Source organism: Endocarpon pusillum (genome assembly GCF_000464535.1).
Source record: "Endocarpon pusillum Z07020 unplaced genomic scaffold scaffold5579, whole genome shotgun sequence".
In the NCBI taxonomy this organism is placed as follows: domain Eukaryota; kingdom Fungi; phylum Ascomycota; class Eurotiomycetes; order Verrucariales; family Verrucariaceae; genus Endocarpon; species Endocarpon pusillum.
The window spans coordinates 65,418-83,554 of record NW_006916526.1 but is presented as its reverse complement, the minus strand read 5'-3'; the positions used below and the strand labels follow the sequence as shown (position 1 = coordinate 83,554).

The following is an 18,137-nucleotide window of genomic DNA, read 5'->3' as shown; positions in this document are numbered from 1 at the left end:
GGTATCCCCTCACGCAATCAACATGGAGGTAGCCCAAGATGAGAAGCGTTTGCGCCCAAATTCTTATGCTCCGTCGCCAACAGTCCAACATCACCGAATGCAAGCATCCGACCCTGCGTCGCACAATTATCCACAGCCTTCGGGCGCTGGATCGAATTACGGCGCTGGCTCAGCGGGATGGGCACCGCCTCCATCACCTTTCGCGAACGAGCCTAGACAGAGCTCGGAGGTATCTCAGCACTCAAATTCTTACCCACCTCCAAGCCGAGAAAACACCTACCCCTCTGAAGTGCCATATGGCAGCAGGGCCGGCTCAATCTCTGCACAACCTCGATCGCCCGGTGATGGAAATGTTCAAGTCTTGCATCACGTGAATGGCACTCTTCCGGACGGGCCGTACCAATCGCAGCAGGTTCCTCCCGACTACAGGAACAGAGGCGGATATGTTCCGCCTGATGTACCGCCCAATGGAAGCCATCCTACAGGCCTTCATATTGCTACCGGTCAAGAAGTGATGCCTGGACATCAACCATTCCAACAAACTCCACACGGCCCATATTCCTATCCTCAATCCGCAGGGCCCGGTCCAGGTCCTAGCCCTGTTCACGACACGTATTACCAAGGACTACCTTGGAATCATCCCGCGGTCAACCGTGAACGGCCTAAGAAGCCTGTTCGGGCCCAGCAGGCCTGTGATAGTTGTCGGACCAGAAAGGCCAAATGTGACGAGGCCCGACCTTGCAGTCATTGCAAAGACAATAGCTTGCATTGTACATATAGAGACATTCCTCCCCACAAACAAGACAGGAATGCACTCGCGCTTGAAGCCAAGATCGACAACCTACAACGAGAAATGGGCAGCATGCAGCGTGAGTTGAGCAACATGCAGCATGCAACCAATGAGAAGCTAAATCAAATTTTGCACGTATATGAGAGGAAAGAAGTGTTGTCACCTCAGAAGCAGGCCACAGCCAGCACAGCGTTACAAACTACAGCCACGTGGCAGTCCTCGCAGGGGCTTCCAGTGGACAACCAGCAGGGCCTTATGTCAACAAACGCGCCGAATCATGTCGACTTCGTCATCCCTGCCAATACCGCAAATAAGGAAGAAAATTCCCTTCCCCACAGTCACACAACTGCAGCACAGAACCTACTTCTCTGGCCGTCGATCAAGGAGTTCGGGCTTGAATCCAACCCCGACTATGTCATGAACGAAGAAGAACGTCGAGGAATATTACGCCTCTATGGACGAGGCGAGGGACATGATAAAATGGACAGCGGCCAGGGCCCAGCAAGTCCGGCTGACAGCTCATCAAGCGTGCGAACCGATGATTCGCCTTCCCCACCTGCAGAATCTCTTTGGGGTTATGGCTTTCGGGCCCCTTATCCTTCAAGCCACGGAGAGCATCCGGGAGGCCTCGGTCCCGATGGCAATCCTAACTATGAACCCGACTTGGTAGACAAATATTTCCACAGCTACATGAAACACATTTATATCCTCCATCCGTTTCTCGACAAGAAGACCATTAAAGACCATGTTGTCCGATTTAAGAGTAGGTACAGTCGTGACCGTTCGGGGCCGAACCGGAAGAGGAAACATGAAGCAGACGATTCGCTCACTCCTGGCCATGAATTGTACCGTCCTTCTGCCGCAGCCAACGCCATAAGCGTCGAACGATCTGTGAGAAACGCAATCGTGCTCCTCGTGCTAGCACTCGGCATGATTTGTGATCACAAGGACCCTTTACCTGCTTCACCTCCAGCTTCCTCTTCCGCCACCGTACCAACTTCCGCCCCTACCCCACGAAGCTCAAATTCAGATCCGTTCTCCCCACCAGCCGAATCACCATATCACCAGCTGAGCACAAGGTCGCGAGTCGTGGTCGCAAATATTCCGGATAGGCATGAAGCTGAAAGAAACAATGTTGACGTGATTCCGGGTCTGGCCTATTACAACGTGGCTTGCGATATACTTGGCGGTCTCCGGGGAGGGTACGACCTCTCACACGTCCAAGCGGCACTGCTGGCTGGTCTCTACATGGGCCAGATAGCCCAGGTACTAGCAAGCCATGATTGGATCACACAAGCCGGTAAAGCTTGTCAGGTGCTGATCAACCCGTAAGTTGTTACCCAGCAATCACATCGTTGTTTCTGATCAAAATTTTAGCAAGAGGTTTCCCGGGCAGAGCAGCACTAAGTATGTGGAACTTGTGAAATACGCCTATTGGTCCTGCCTTCAGCTAGAGAGCGATATCCTCGCCGAGTTGCAGCTCCCACAAAGTGGCATTTCACGATACGAAGCTTTTATGAATGAGTACCTGCCATACGGTATTCATTTTTCGGATGAAGAGCATGGAGTGTATCAGACAGATCAAAAGGTCCAAGCAGTGGAAGTCAAATACTACTGCGCTCAGATATCGCTTAGGATAACACTCAATTCGATCCACAATTCGTTATATGAAAAGGAAAAGCTTAGTAAGTACACGTCGAATCATGTCGCTGGCATTGCCTGCAATGCTGCTGTCGCCAACGCTGACTGTCCATAGCGCTACAACTACCGATCCAAAAGACCCTGATGGTGGCGTTAGAAGGCTGGCGCGAGATTACACACAATTGCAGTCCAGAGATGGCTTGGGATGACAACAACTACCTCACTCCGGACATCAACGCCGCTCGCATGAGAGCTAAGTACTATGGGGCAAAAGTCATCATCAATAGGCCAACACTGCATGCTGCTCTGCACGATGACTGGTCCACGATATCTTGTCCGCAGTCAGAATCTCCCTTCAATGGCCAAGCACGACTATCACAGCAAACCTCACCAACAGCCCCACTTAAGTATCATACAGCGAGCATGCAGCACCACGATGGTTATGCGGGATCGCCAGTTCAGTCCGAAAGTCGTCCCGTGAAGACAGTGCAAGCGTTGAAACCCGAGATACGTCATGGAGTGATAGCTTGCATTCAAGCGGCCATTCGCAGTACCACAGCGTTTGATGCGGTGCCGCCCCGCCTCATTGTTACCAACATCTTCGGCACTGGGCATGCGTAAGTCTCAGTAGACAACTCTTCAAGATCATAGATTGCTGATGATGAATTAGTCAGTTTGGCAATATGTTGATCCTGAGTGCCGCCTACAATTCATATCTACGGCCACTTATTGATGGGAGGGAGCTGAAGGGCCTCTTCACACGCACCATCGAATTCCTGGGAAGGAATGCAGACATTTCCCCTCCACTAAAGCGTGACATGCAGCATCTTAAACGTCTGGAGGCACAGCTGTTCCCAAGACCTGCACTCGGGATAACTTCAAGCTTCTCCTCAACCAACACCTGAACCACGTGAGACCAGACAATGGTACAAGTAAGGCATCGAATCCTTCTTGTTTCTCTTGAACCGTGCTAGTATACATTCAACGGCAGCTCTTTCCGACGTCTCCTGTTTGTACTCGGTCTACGTTTAGCGGTGATTCCTTGTTAGCCAGGCGCTTCGATATCATCTGGAGGGTGGCCTTTTCATCGGCATTTCCGAGAGTACATTGTTGCATTTCAACCGGAGCCTATGTTGGGCTATCCGAAGTTCGGGGGTTTACGTGATGTTGTCATGGCCGAGATCATGCTGGGCGGGTTCAGTGACAATCTGTCATCCATCATCTCGTGTTACTGCATTTCTGTGAGGTGGTTTCCCATGTACAACTACATTGATCATATTTCGGCGCTGAGAAGAGCTGTTCACTGTTCTGGACATATCTCTTGGAACACCATAGCTGACTGAGCTTGTCGCTCTTCCTGTATAGATAGTTTCAATGATATGCTATGCACAGAAACGAGCGGTCAACCCTTACTACCTTAGCATACGCGCCTCCAAAGGACAGATAGGGATCGAAGGAGCGGCTCTTACTCGTAGGGTGAGCTACTTGAAGCTTAAGCTTGGGCTTGGTGAAGACTGCCACTGCACTTACCAGGAGAAGGGGTAGCTAAAGATATGAGCCAGGTGCCATTAGTAGAAATGACAGTCATTCTGTCAAATGACCACCATATTAATATAATAAGAGAGGCATATTTTGATCATATTATAATCATACTTTCAGTAAAATACATTATAGATAATAAGATTTTATTAGATCACAGACGACTAAATTGTATATCCTTATACCCTCTAAGTAATATCATGGTTATGCTTAGTCTAAGCGCACTTTGATGGCTCTCCTAGCATTATTTTAAGAGGGCCGATGGCACGTGCCAAAAATAATGATAGTTCGCGCATAACCACCATCTATTCTATCTATTTAATAGGGTATAGGCAACCCATCTCGTTCATTTACAGCAGTTACCCTATCTGGCATCGTAGATATTGCCTTATTGATCTCATCAAGGGTAATTTTATCCCATTCCTCCTCAATAGCACGTCGTAATTCTGCAGGATCTAAATCAGGCCGCGATTCTTCAAACGCTGCGCTTTATTATCCTCCAAATAGTCTCAATTGGGTTGAGATCTGGCGATTCTAGAGGATTTGCTTCCCATTTGATGCCTAATTGCTCCTTGATTCTTTTGAGTCGATTATTACCCTTACCACGAGTGCCATAGGCATTATCGTTATCCTCTAAAAGTATCCAATCCTCTTCCCCTAATTAGGAGCAACAAAATCACTCAAAAATGTTGAATAATCAGCTTGAATTAAGTGTCCCCTAACTCCTGAGCCCTTATAGAAGTAAAGCTGACTCTTGAAATTCCATCTAATATACGCAAAAACGTGCCAAATTTGATTGCGCCGCTTGAATCGAAATTGAATCTTTTCTGGCGCATTTCGAGCCTTTTTGCCACAGCGACGATGAATTCGAGTCTGTTATTGAAGGGCACAAGCAAAGTGACATTCATCACTATATCGATAGCATTTGAATTGATCTGAATGCTAATATTGATGTTCAAATCCCCAAATTTTGCGCTTTTCAATTGATGCTTGGCGTATGAATTTCTTCTGTTGTGCTATATATGTACCCACTCTATATTCAGTTATATTTTGTTGAATAGCGCGTTCAGATCCGTTAGCTAGGCCAAGTAAGCTTGTCATAGCTAAATGAGTAGAAGTTCCAAAGCGAAATGAAGCATTTTCGACTGTTTCAATAGCATCCCGTTCGTGAGGAGCTAAAATAGCTTTTCGACCTCGATTATGGATGCGTTCGCTTCAGCGCGCTATTTTCGATTTAAGGATTCGATAGCCCGTTGCTTCAGCTATATTATGTGCTTTGAAGAGCTCTTTTCGAGTCATTTTGCCTGCAGTAGCTTACGCGTCACAAAGAAGTCATATACGCGACGGGGTGTATCAACTATTGTATTTGACTGACGAGGGGCTTTTGGACTCAAAATGAGCGTAGGATCAGGCTGCATACATGCTTTTCTGTTGGTTTTGCGTGTACGAGCCATTTTTGAGAATTTTGAGCAGAATTGGTAGAGCTATAGATGTTAGAAAAAGGTGGGTTGTTTAAGAGGGTGCGCGAACTATCATTATTTTTGGCACGTGCCATCGGGCCTCTTCCTGCTAAGCAGTGCAGGATGCCAAGCCCGCTTCGTTGCAAGCTAATGGTAAGCGCGTTACTGACTCGTTACTCGTTACTCGACAATCGACTAGTTGGTTACATAGGAGCTTCGACAAGCTGTCCACATCTTACCCACTGCTGCCATCAACCAAAACTTATAAACGTGATCACCCCAGTCTGTTCTCGTCCAGATACTTCTATAGATCCGTACTGCACCCAACATCAATCTATCTGGGCCGTCTCTCAGATCTTCGATATTTCTTTCCGGCGCCGCCCAGTACCATGCTCCAAGTCCCTGTCAGGAATGGCACAGGGAGTGCTGCCTCAACCAAGGCTGTCATCCTGGTGGGTACTCCAGCATTTCTTCTCCTGCACCATTGCTGACTCTGTAATCAGGTTGGGGGACCTTCTCGTGGCACTCGCTTCCGGCCCTTGTCGTTAGATGTTCCCAAGGTCTGCTGAGGATGACCCTTTGCTAAATCCCAGACTGACCCGAAATGCGCGCAGCCTCTCTTCGATGTCGCTGGCCATCCAATAATCTGGCACTGTCTGCGTGCAGTTGCAAAAGTTCCTGGAATCCGAGAGGTCATCCTGGTCGGTTATTACGACGAGGCTGTGTTCCGTGATTTTAGCCGCGATGCAGCGAAAGAATTCCCACACATACGGATTCAATACCTGCGAGAATATCAGGCTCTAGGAACCGCTGGCGGTCTTTACCACTTCCGAGATGCCTTTTGAAAGGCAGCCCCGATCGCTTTTTCGTGCTCAATGCAGATGTGTGTTGCTCATTTCCACTTGGCGAGATGTTAAAGCTGTTCGAGGAGAAAGACGCAGAAGCGGTGATCTTGGGCACAAGAGTCAGTAATGACGCTGCTACGAACTTTGGTTGCATAGTTTCGGATGGGCACACAAAGAGGGTTTTGCATTATGTGGAGAAGCCCGAATCACACATTTCCAACCTCATCAATTGTGGCGTCTACCTTTTCGCAACTGAATGCATCTTTCCCTCGATCCGAAGTGCCATAAAGCGGCGCAGTGATAGGCCGCGTATCGTGTCGTATCCTTCATCAGAGAATCTAGAATCATCATTCTTTCGGGATCAAGATGATGATGCGGAAAAGAATGAGGTTCTACGTCTCGAGCAGGATATACTTTCAGACCTGGCTGACAGCAATCGGTTTTTCGTGCATGAGACCAAAGATTTCTGGCGGCAAATCAAAACGGCTGGCTCCGCCGTCCCGGCCAATGCACTTTATCTGCAAAAAGCGTTTCAATCACAATCGGAAGAGCTCGCCGCACCGTCAGCCAACATCCTCCCGCCAGTCTTCATCCATCCTACAGCCACAGTTGACCCGACCGCGAAGCTGGGACCCAACGTCTCCATTGGGCCAAAGGCTGTCATTGGTGCTGGAGCTCGAGTCAAGGAGTCAATCGTGTTGGAAGAAGCTGAAATCAAGCATGATGCCTGTGTTCTGTACTCGATTATTGGCTGGAACAGCAGGGTTGGGGCCTGGGCAAGAGTCGAGGGTAGCCCTACCCCTGTGGGGAATCACACCACCAGCATCGTCAAAAATGGCGTAAAAGTCCAAAGCATTACAATCCTTGGCAAAGAATGTGGAGTTGGAGATGAAGTTCGGGTGCAGAATTGTGTCTGTCTACCCTACAAAGAGTTGAAGCGCGATGTTGCCAATGAAGTCATCATGTGATGACTAGGATGGAGCAGCGCTCGCCAATGATCATGAGATGCTACCTATGTTTTGGGGATCCTGAGCTGTAACTGGTGCAGCCATAGCATCCATGTCGCTCGGGGTTCTTAACAGGACAAGGTCACTCGTCAAAAATACCGGTGGCAACTGGAAAGGGAGAAAAATGCTCCCATACCATGACCATCCTAGACGCTCTCACTGAGCCTTCGCAAGACGCAATAAACCAAGATGCACCAAGTGCTCGTTTCAGCTGAGTCGATTTCAAACCTTGTAATTCACTACGTGAGGCTTGTGGACTGGAGTCGCGTCGTGGTCGCCTCCTACCCTTTCCTAGCAGCCTTTGGCATGCCCATATACAACCATTATTGCCAGCTCTCATTCGTTCAGACCCTTATCTCCTTCGCCTCCTCTTATTTTCTTCTATCTCAATGCGGTCGTGTCTCACCTCGGTACGGCTCCATGGAAGTCAGCTGCTTTCAATCATGCCCATCTCAATCCAGTCTGACATAGTCGAAGCCGAGCATATCTCATTCGTGGCACGTGACTCTTTCTTTTCTGGTCTGTGTCTAAGACGTATTCTCTGGTTACATAGCTCTTGTCCCTCTCGATGCTCGCTCTGCTTTGTAGAATCAAGATAACTAAATGGGTGGGGGAGCTTGTCATTTATATAATAACTAGTAAGCCCCTTCACAGACACAGAGAGAGAGATAGAGAAACTGATCGTGCCTTAATGAAAATGTAGAAAGCCAACTAAACTAACTGTATACTAATAGTCAGTGACCAAGAGGAGAAAAATATTTTCGACTCCTTACTGCGCCAGTAACGTAATCAGTGGAGAAAACGCACACAGCGGCAATGCAATGCAATGCAAAGGCGCAACATGGCACTCCAGCAGGCCTCTGGTAACTAACCGAGGGAAAATGGATGGGCAATCCGCGAGCGAAACACCGAGGCGAGGAGGTTACAAATAATTGGGATTGGAAGCCCGCTATCCCCATCCACGACACACACACTCCTGAGTGGTAGTAGTTAGTAGTTATAGCGGGCAAGATTCGAGCCAAAGCTGGCAACTCAGTAGACTTCCCCCCCACCCAACCATAGCAACTTTTGTGGCGGTCGAAGAAGTTTCCAAGAATTCGACACCCATTCGATTTGTAACAGAAGCAGGTTGCACGCAATATCCCAACATCATGATGCCCCTTCTCCAGGGCGGCTAACTAAACTAACTAGCCAAAATCCACGACTCCCAAACCCCGCTCCCTCACGGCGTTCTGGACACGCGCCTTCAGCCGCTCCAAGACGCGCTCCCAAGCATCTCTCTGTCTCTCCTCCTCCAGCTCCCCGACCAACCACTCAATCCACGTGACAACACTAACCGCCTTCTCCATATTCCCTTCCACCGTAACCACCTTGGCGAGATAGGTAGCCAGGGCTTCTACATCTTCGTCATACGGTCCCGCAATCTCATCCCCTGCTTCGCCGTCGCCGTCGTCGGTTTCGGCCGGCGTAGCAGAGAACTCCTCCACCCACCCGCTCATCGCATCCCTCAATTCTTCAATGGTGGAGAGTTTCCTGCTCGTGAAGGTCGGGATCTCATCGCGTGGAGGAAGGACGAGTTTTCGCTGGCCTGCACCAGGTGGGTCAGCCGGAGCTCGCTGGGCAAGCGGTCTTTTCGAGGTGGAGATGTCGAGACCAGAGCGCTGTTTGAGACGTTCCCGTTTTTGTTGGTCTAGGATTTCACGGCGGAGGTCTGGTGGCAGGGCAGAGAGAAAGGACTCAGATATCTCTGCTGGTGGTGCTGGTTGAGGATCGGAATCTGGTTCGGAGTGATCTGTGGCTGTTTCTGTTGGGCGAGGGAAGGATCTCTTGCTGTTGTTGATAGGATTGGCGACGAAGTTGGACTGAGTGAGGGTAGATGTAGTGCTGGAATTCGAGATGGTCTTTGGTGGCCTGCCTCTGCCTCTGCCTAGGAGAGTGGAGGTTTTGTGCTTTTTGGTGGGTGTGAGATTCAGCTTCTTGGCTACAAGGCCTGACTTTGGTTTTCGTGGCGAGTGAGGCAGTGATTGCCGTTGGCGGCTTGGAGAATCTGATTTTGAAGCTTCGGAGTGGTAGAAAGATAGCAGCTCATTCTTCACGTCTTCGGGCAGGGCGTTCAAGGTCTCAGGATCTAGCTGGGATTGGTTAGGAAGGTCTGCAACGGAAGCAAATGGTGACTGAGATCGGGACCTTGGAGGCGAGTGTGGCTGGTGTTGTGGCACTAGAGCGTCAATAATTCGTTTCTGCTTTGGAGCAAGCTTCGAACGGACATCAGGAGGCAACTCGGCAAGCACGGATGGATCGATCTGTGACGGTAGGACAAACTGTGTTCCGGTGATATTCAGGGGCTTGTACTTGGCGTCTGAGGTTTCAGTACGTGTCGAGGACAGAGCGCCTTTGATGGGCTCAGGACGTCTCTGTTCTTCCGGCGTCGGGCTCCGCTCAATGGGATCAGGATGATGCTGAAGTTTTGTGGGCTTCTTGAGGAGCGTTGGCGATGCAGACGATTGAACATTCTCGAGCGGTGAAGGATTCCGTGCATGTTGAGATGTCGTAGCAGAGGGCTGCTTGAACTGCAATTTCCGCTGGCTGCTATCAGCATTCGGTGGGACCGAAATCCCTGTAGGCTTTAAAGGCTCCAGCTTCTGCATCTGAACACCCAATCCCCTCAATTCGCCTGGAGAGAATGCGAACCCTTTCAAAATCGAAAGAGCCTCCTTAGCAAGAAGAGCTTTGTCATTCGTAGCCACTCCAAGTACCACGCTCTTGTTGAAGGTATCGCATTTGCCATGTCCCAGATTCTTGGGCGGATCGAGTGGGGCATCAGCTGCTCTTCGCATGATCTTCATTGTCAGATGTCGACCCTTGAACCCCTGCTCAAGCAGCCTCCGACTGAGTTCATCGCAAAGACATTGAACGAATTCATCGGCTTGCTGTTGGGTCACAAACCTTATGCCCCAGTTCACCTCAGCCGAGACGGACTTCCTGATGACTTGATCCCCAACCTCTACCTTGTCTATTCCACGTGAGTAATCCCACAATTTTTCACCCGTCTTCGGACCCAAAACGCTCACTAAGCGCTCTTTTGTCAAGCTTCTGATGTCTTTGACATACTGGACACCGATCTCTTCCAATTTGCCACCAATGCTGTGTGCAACACCTGGAAGATCGTGAACAAGAAGCTCCCCAATGAAGTCAAGTGCTTCTTCAGGCTTGATCTGATGCTGACCTGCAGGTTTCGCTTTTCGGAGTGCAACCTTGGCAAGGAGTATGTTGTTGCCAATACCGACTGAGACTGCGCAGCCCGTCTTCTCCTTGATCAAAGCTCGTACGTGATTCGCGATCTTGTCAGCCTTTGTTTGTTCACGATAGATGGAACCTTCCAGAACACCTCTTCCGTCGCTACCGCCCGCAGCAATGCACTGATTGCTTATATCGACCAGAGCTTCATCAATACTAACACTTTGTATTATGCCATCTGTGGCAATGATGGCATCATAGAAATGTCGACTTGCTTCCTCATAAGCTTTATAGTCATAAGGCAGCGTTTTGAGATCCGGACAGAGCTGTAAAGCATATTTCATCCACATGCCATTCTTGACGCCAAAGCTGCGAGCTGGATAATTACAGCTGGCAATTTCAGATCCAGGTCCACCGCCATGAGCGATGGCCACAGGCTTGTCCACAAGGTCCGGATGTTTTCGAAGACTGACAGCCGCGAAAAAGCTGTCAAAGTCAACATGCATGATATATCTTCTTGCTCCGGGGGGTCGCTTCTGTCGTGATTTCTGAGACGAGGTCTGCTCGCTTGCTAGCGCTTGCAGTTGCGCCTTCAGTTCTGATTTCCAGGTTGACAGGTGGTGAAGACGCGACTCGCGATAGTATTGGTTTAGAAAGTCTGGATTTGCTGTACTCGATTTAGCAAGGTGAGGATCTGACAGTAGCCGCGCATTATGCTCTTCTGCTGTTAAATTACGCTTTCCCAAGGAGTCCATGGTTCGTTCCTGGGGCGATTCTTTCGATTCGTTAAGCATTGGTTTTCCATTCCCAATTGCAGTGTCCTGCTGCGCAAGTACACCAGAATTGTGCATAGGGTCCTCGGAAGAGGTGCAACGTTTTCTGATTGCAGAATTTTCTCTCATATCAGAAGTGGCGTTTCCTTCCACTGTTGCGGGAAACGATTGCTGATTGACGGCCATCAGCTCACTTTCCTTGACCCCAGCTTCCGCGTCCACGTCCTCTGTCCCAAACTCGTCAACCAGGAAGCCTACGTCATTTTGCGTTGTCGGTGTTAGTATAGCAGCAGAGGTGTCACTCCCAGCTGATGATTCCGAACGAGGAAGCAATCGAGTTTGTGCGGTAGGAGCTGGGTCCGGATATTCTGGCTTAGCTTCTGTACTTTCGCTCAAGGGAGCATCCTCGACGGGGCCTTCGGCATCATTTCGTATTTGCGACGTATACCAACTCGACTCTGTTTGCTCTCGATAGCTTGATTGCAGTTTATTAGATTGGCTGACAACACGTCCGTTGTCGAATCCAAGTACTTTCTGCTTAACACCCTCATCAACCACTCTATATGCATCCCAAGGCTGCAATTTCCCTGCTTTGACACTATCCACCACCCATGCAGGTTTCACGATTCGATATCTGGCGAATTCAACCTTCTTCTTAGGCGTCAGATTACTTGCGATGATGTGCGTAACGGCTGTCTTGCCATCAAGGTATTGCATGAATCCACCTCCGTAGCTCACTATTAAAGTATGAAGGTCGTTGAGTGAAGGCTGAGTGTAGCCATTGACGTGTGCAACGACTCCTTTGAAGATATGTGGATTGTGAGTTGACCGAGACCGAAGCTCCACATCAAGGTTCTGAAGCTTGAGCTTTTTCCGCCGAAAATAGTCGGGAAACCCTCCAAATTTGGAGGCCTCATATTCTTCCCCTTGCTCATCGTCGAATGTATCTAGAAATTGTCAGGGGCGTGCATGCTTCAGCAGGTCCGAGACTCACGGTTCTCAATCCTCTTGCGTACATTTGCAGAGTTGGCTTCTAATCGGGAGCCCATGGTGGGCCAGATATTTCACTCATCATCGAACACCATCGTTCAGTTGCAAGAGTCTCGCCGTATCATTCAATTTCCGGAGGCGGTCTGCTTGTAGGGTATTTCTTTCAATGCGATGACGCCACAATCCCCCTCCAGATTCGTAAGATTACAGCGTATTACTAGTATGTTACCTCCAAACCTTGACTGTACGGAGAACACATTGTAAAAACGGCTGGCCGCCAAAAATTGGAGCTTCCCAAAACCTTAATTTTTTGCCAGCCTCGATTTTTCTTCGTCAGAGCAGAAGCTCAAAAATATCTCTACGCTTTCACAGACTCGGAAAAGCAGACAACTCCAGCACTTTGTCCTCCTACTAAGTCTGTTTTGATAGCAGCACATAGCTCGACATCATGTCAGGCACTCAGCCTGTGGCGGTTTACGCCATGAAAGTCCCTGCAGGCGATGTGATGGTCCCCGCAGTCCCAGACTTCGCAGCCATGTTTCGCCTGTCAATGGCAGCCATTGATCCTACTGCAGAGCCAGAATTTGCGGAAGGTGACGAGAAGAAGACACCTCGAGCTACATTGAAGCTTATTCGCGTACCTGCGGAGTTATTCGGGGATGACGACTCAGAAGACTCAGACTACGATGAGATGGAGGGTGATGAAGTTGAGGAGAGCTCGTCAGAAGAGGAAGAGGTAAATGGTGGCCCCAGTGACCCGTCAAAAGCGAAGAAGCCGAATAAGCTGGATCTTGTGAAAGCAATTGCCGAGCAGGGTTCTGATGATGAAGAGGAAGAGGATGACTCCGAGGAGGAGGCCGCTGCTAAGAGTGCTCTTATGAAAATCATGAAAGGCAAAGGCAAAGCGACCGAAAACGGCGAAGAAGCTGATGACGATGAAGATAGTCTGGAGTTAGAGGAAGTCGTCATCTGCACACTTGATCCTGAGAAGGTAAGTGATTGTTTTTCCTCAGCAGCGCATGATCCGAGATTGACATGGTGCAGCACTACCAGCAGCCTCTTGATATAGTTGTGGGCGAAGATGAGAAGATCTTCTTCAAAGTCTCTGGCACACACGAGGTCCATCTCACAGGCAATTATGTCATTCCAATCGACGACGGCCAGGCCCGACTTTACGGGGATGAGGAAGAAGACGACTACGACCTCTCTCCAGATGAGGACGAACTCGATGCGCTGGAGGACATGGAAGATGAAGAAGAAAGCGACGAGCTTGATGACATGGCTGATCCTCGAGTAATGGAAGTTGATACCGATGAAGAAGCCCCAAAATTGGTCGAACCAGCTACCAAAGGAAAGAACAAGCGGCCTGCAGAAGACTCGGATGAGGACGAGGCCAATCTTGACGATATCATGTCCAAGTCGATCAAGCCGTCCGAGCCCACCACAAATGGAGATGAGAAGCCACTTAGCAAGAGCCAGAAAAAGAAGTTGAAGAAGCTCAAAAAGAATGACGGAGAAGCTGCGCCAGTAGAAACACCCTCGACAGCCACTTCAAAGACGGAGTCAAAGACTGAGAAGAAGGAAGCCGCCAGCAACGGCGAGAAGAAAGTCCAGTTCGCCAAGAATTTAGAGCAAGGTCCGACACCCTCAGCCACACCACCATCAAAAGACGTCTCGAAGGATGGCTCGAAAGAGACCCCGAAAGAGACCAAGCAGCCAGGCGGCTCTCTTGGGGTGAAAGACATGCAAGGAGTGACAGTGGATGATCGGAAATTGGGCAGTGGACCACAGGCGAAGAAAGGAAGTCATGTTGAGATGCGCTACATTGGCAAGCTGGAAAACGGCAAAGTCTTTGATGGTTAGTCGCGCAATGTTATTTGGCTCCAGAATGCCCTTCTCTATCGATTGGAGCGTATGCTTACCCATTACTTCTACAGCAAACAAAAAAGGTAAACCCTTCAGCTTCAGACTCGGTGCTGGCGAGGTTATCAAAGGCTGGGATATCGGTGTAATGGGCATGGCTGTTGGTGGGGAGCGACGACTGACAATCCCCGCAAATCTCGGTTACGGCAGCAAAGGTGCACCACCGAAGATTCCCCCGAACTCGAAACTCATCTTTGACCTCAAGGTGCTGGGTGTGAAATAAGCATGTCACCAATCTGGACTCGAACTGTACTCAACTTCCCTCGTCTCGGAAACAATCTCGGTTCACGGCTCTTGTCCCTTGGAGCTGAAGGGCGCGCGTGTCTTTATGCGGAAGGTAACCAGTGTCTTGCTTTTCATCAAAAGTGTTCTTTTTCCAGCGAAGATATCCGACTTGTACATTGCATAGAGCGAGTTTAGACGGCTTTGTCACAGGGATGAGGATATTTCTTCCGGTCTTCACGTACAGCCTGCTAGTGGGTCCACGAGCCCCAATGATGAAAATAATTTCAGTTACATAACAGACCACTATCAATACTGAGAATCCGAGTGAACTGTCAGTTACAGCAGTGCTGAAGTAGATACACAAGATTACAAGCCAGTACTCCGTACTTGGGGGTTGGCTTCGGAGTAGGGTTCCAAACCTCGAACTGGATAGCGATCTGTATCTCCAATGCTTCCGGTGACAGAAGACTTGTACCAGCTTCGCATAATGTCTCGTCATTCTTTTTGAACGACAGTACTTGTGGAAGTAGGTGGGTGTGTGCGTATATATCTTCAACTATCCATCCAGAGGAAAAAAGACCTAGTTAGCAAGTAGTTCGGTACCTAGTATGGTCCTTCGGTCCAAGCTCAACTAGCAACGGGACCGGGACCGCAAATGTCTGCATGACCGATCGGTGGACAAAGGCGCTGTATACGGAAGTTCAGATACCCATTGAGTAATCGGAACGGTACTTGAGCTATCATGAGGTACGTACTAACTTAGGTAGTATTGCGGTCTTCCGGGTAGAAGAGCTGTTAGCTTAGAGCTAAGTTAGTAAATCGGGGTCAAAAAAGCTGCCGAGCCAAAGCCAGCAGCTTCGCGAGGGTGAGCCAAGTGGTAAAGATTGAGCTGGCTATTATGTGATGAAGACAACAGAAAGCGTCTGGAAGAAGGGAGCGGAAGCGATGCGTTGGCAACCAGCCCTGTTCCTGGGAATGTGCTAAGAATACTCCGTATTTCATGCCGCGGACTGTGCTAACTGCATACTACGCTGTTGGACAAACGGCTCCAGTTCTGGAAGTCCAGCTACCGAGTATCGTACTCATGTCCGAAAGGATCGCCGTTGCAGGCAGAGGCTTGCATGACGCATTGGCCCATTGCTCTCTATTTGCTGGCAGCGTTGGTGGATATGTGGGCTGAAGATGCAACGTTGGGCTCCGCGAGTTGACACTGCTGTGGCGTTCCAAAAAGTGTTGCGAGGGTCTCGGCGAGCAGAGAATCTGCTGCTGCTGTTGTCTATTGAGATAGAGAAATGGATCTTCAAGGCCATAGAGGCTTGTAATCTGTTACAGTTTCTATTTCAAATGAAGCGGGTGTCCTTACGATTCCCAAATTTCGTTTTCGTAGATGTTAAGGATATTTGCTTCGAGTTGTTATTCTACGTAGAAGTCTTATAAGTCTCATCCTCAGTTGATTTCAAGATTAGCAGACATCAACAGACCGATGGCTATTGATTGATATAGATTTTACGGTAATCTACTACTTGTTGGAGAAGGCAGTATAGACGGACACTGCAGCAGCACTGCAGCTCAGTTCAGGCGCCAAGGGTTCGCAACACTTGTGGAATGCTCAGCATTGCAAGGCTGGCAATCGCTGCAGGGTGGACTGGTGGGCGGAATGGGGGGGAGGCTCGATAAAGTAGCTTACCTACTCAATATGGCCTGCTTTCTATCCCGAGGAGGCTGCTCCAGTACTACTAGTAGTAATCATTATTGATGCCCAGCATCGGGCCTTGTGCATTGCGGGCAAAGGCGGGCAGTTTTCCGAGCAGATGGAAAGTCTGGTAGATGGAAGTGCTATATTTAATTGTTGCCGCGAGTACATGGAACACCCTGGTAATGGTTGTGAAGACAGATGCAGTGCAGAATGGTGGACGGAAGCAGTATACGGTAATTGGCATCCCGCTTCAGGAAGCTGTGCAGCACGCACAACGTCCGAAAGCTGGACGGCTGGACGGCCGGACGAGGCGGACACGTTCTCCAGATAGGGTCCCATCGGTCTGTAACGCGATTCAGGAATCTTCCTCATCTCCAACTCACCCAGCTTAGTAAATACCTGGATTAATCCCGACCAAGCCTCGGTCTGCCCGGTCCAAATTGAGAATACCCGTAGCCTCCGATCTCTTTTGCTTCATCGTTCAAACCTTCCTCTGGTACGCCAAAATTTGTCGGTCCCCCTCCAGGCAGCAGTAGCAGCAGCAGCAGCAGCAGCAGCAGCACACCGCCAATTGTCTCAAATTCGACCACAATGTCCGGAACAGAGGCAATCACCTACGCGGAAGTGTCGCAGCACTCCTCCAAGAAAGATCTCTACCTCGTCATCCACAACAAAGTCTACAATGTCTCCAGTTTCGTCGACGAGCATCCGTACGTCCTCCCCCCAGAGGCCCCTCAACCCTTCTCGCCAATTCAATCACACTCCTGTGCCAATTAGCCGGCATATTCTCCTACACTACACTACATACAACAACTTCGCCTTCCTTGGGAAACACTTTGCTAACCGTTGAAATTGCCCATACACAGTGGCGGTGAAGAAGGCCTGCTCGACCTGGGCGGCCAAGACGCAAGAAGACGTCGGCCATTCGGATGAGGCGCGAGAGATCCTCGACGGCCTGAAAGTCGGAACACTGAAGAGAGAGGTACGTCTGCTACAGTTGAAAACATTTCTCTCACTCTCGCCCTTGCCGAACTGCACCAGCCACACAAACAACATCTCCGTCAGAAAAAAAAAGACCTCACAAACAACAACTACAACCAATTAACCCCACCAACTCCCACCTATCCATCCCTTCCCCCCCAAAACCCCATCCCTCCCAAACAACCACACCAAACACCTCCTCCTCACCACATACCCATCCTCACTCACCCGCTAACCAATCCCCCCCACAGGAAGGCGACCCAGCCCCCAAAACCGGAAGCACATCCTACGTCGCGGCCGGGCCGAAAGAATCCTCCTCCTCCTCCTCCTCCACCACATCGCTAGGCGTCGGACTCTACGCCATCATCCTCCTCGGCGGCGCATTCGCCTTTGCAGCCTACAAATATCTGCAGGTGAACGACAAGCAATAAAAAAAAAGCCGCCGAGTCTGGTTGGAAGGGAGGGGCGGGGGCTGCTGGGACGAATAGGTGAGGAATATGCAGAGGGAGCGAGCGAGACGGTGGGAATAGTGAGGTAGGGGGATTTCCACATAGAGGCGGGAGGGAAGGGGGGATTGGTGCGTGTGTAAAGAAGAGTTGAGACAATGACAAAAAGCGTAGCGGGTTATTCTTTTTTCAAAGTCTCAACGAACTTGGGAGAGAAAAGGGAGGAATTCTACTTCTTGTTCTTCTTGTTCAGTGTAGATGGGTGGGATGGTGGTGGTGGCCGTGGTGACGATAGATCTCCAGCTTGTGAAATTTGGGCTTGCATGCATTTGCATACGTATATCTGCGGCGTTTGAAAGACAGACAGACAGACAGACCGATCGATCGATCAGTGCTAAATACATATGCGCAAAAGACCAAGATCATAATTCCACTTAGTATTCAGCGGCAAAGCAAGCATTGGTGGTCATCTTCCTCAGATAGCAGTACCTTGCTAAGTAGTCAGTCCATCATGCTATACGGTGCTATGCTACGCATCTGCATGCCCCAAACACCCATGACTCGACGTCCAGAAAATACACCCG

At 49.6% G+C, this 18,137-nt stretch overlaps 6 protein-coding genes across 6 annotated transcripts; 5 read left to right on the top strand and 1 right to left on the bottom strand.

The window, feature by feature from the left end:
* Positions 1 to 22: 22 nt before the first annotated feature.
* Positions 23 to 3,336, top strand: EPUS_07292 (uncharacterized protein; the record flags this gene model as incomplete). The annotated part of the gene is made up of 4 exons (XM_007806698.1): positions 23 to 2,118; positions 2,168 to 2,475; positions 2,547 to 3,048; positions 3,102 to 3,336. 4 exons carry the CDS (start codon positions 23 to 25, stop codon positions 3,334 to 3,336), a joined length of 3,141 nt encoding a protein of 1,046 aa, XP_007804889.1.
* Positions 3,337 to 5,819: 2,483 nt separating this feature from the next.
* EPUS_07291 (uncharacterized protein) lies at positions 5,820 to 6,275 on the top strand (the record flags this gene model as incomplete). The annotated part of the gene is made up of 3 exons (XM_007806697.1): positions 5,820 to 5,882; positions 5,934 to 5,990; positions 6,045 to 6,275. 3 exons carry the CDS (start codon positions 5,820 to 5,822, stop codon positions 6,273 to 6,275), a joined length of 351 nt encoding a protein of 116 aa, XP_007804888.1.
* A 65-nt stretch (positions 6,276 to 6,340) lies between these two features.
* Positions 6,341 to 7,243, top strand: EPUS_07290 (uncharacterized protein; the record flags this gene model as incomplete). Its single annotated transcript, XM_007806696.1, has 1 exon — positions 6,341 to 7,243. One exon carries the CDS (start codon positions 6,341 to 6,343, stop codon positions 7,241 to 7,243), a length of 903 nt encoding a protein of 300 aa, XP_007804887.1.
* A 1,226-nt stretch (positions 7,244 to 8,469) lies between these two features.
* Positions 8,470 to 12,341, bottom strand: EPUS_07289 (uncharacterized protein; the record flags this gene model as incomplete). The annotated part of the gene is made up of 2 exons (XM_007806695.1): positions 8,470 to 12,239; positions 12,287 to 12,341. The coding sequence occupies 2 exons, from the start codon at positions 12,339 to 12,341 to the stop codon at positions 8,470 to 8,472; spliced, it is 3,825 nt and encodes a 1,274-aa protein (XP_007804886.1).
* A 389-nt stretch (positions 12,342 to 12,730) lies between these two features.
* On the top strand, positions 12,731 to 14,428 carry EPUS_07288 (uncharacterized protein; the record flags this gene model as incomplete). The annotated part of the gene is made up of 3 exons (XM_007806694.1): positions 12,731 to 13,273; positions 13,327 to 14,140; positions 14,220 to 14,428. 3 exons carry the CDS (start codon positions 12,731 to 12,733, stop codon positions 14,426 to 14,428), a joined length of 1,566 nt encoding a protein of 521 aa, XP_007804885.1.
* Positions 14,429 to 16,717: 2,289 nt separating this feature from the next.
* On the top strand, positions 16,718 to 17,538 carry EPUS_07287 (uncharacterized protein; the record flags this gene model as incomplete). The annotated part of the gene is made up of 3 exons (XM_007806693.1): positions 16,718 to 16,892; positions 16,993 to 17,108; positions 17,359 to 17,538. 3 exons carry the CDS (start codon positions 16,718 to 16,720, stop codon positions 17,536 to 17,538), a joined length of 471 nt encoding a protein of 156 aa, XP_007804884.1.
* Positions 17,539 to 18,137: the final 599 nt, after the last annotated feature.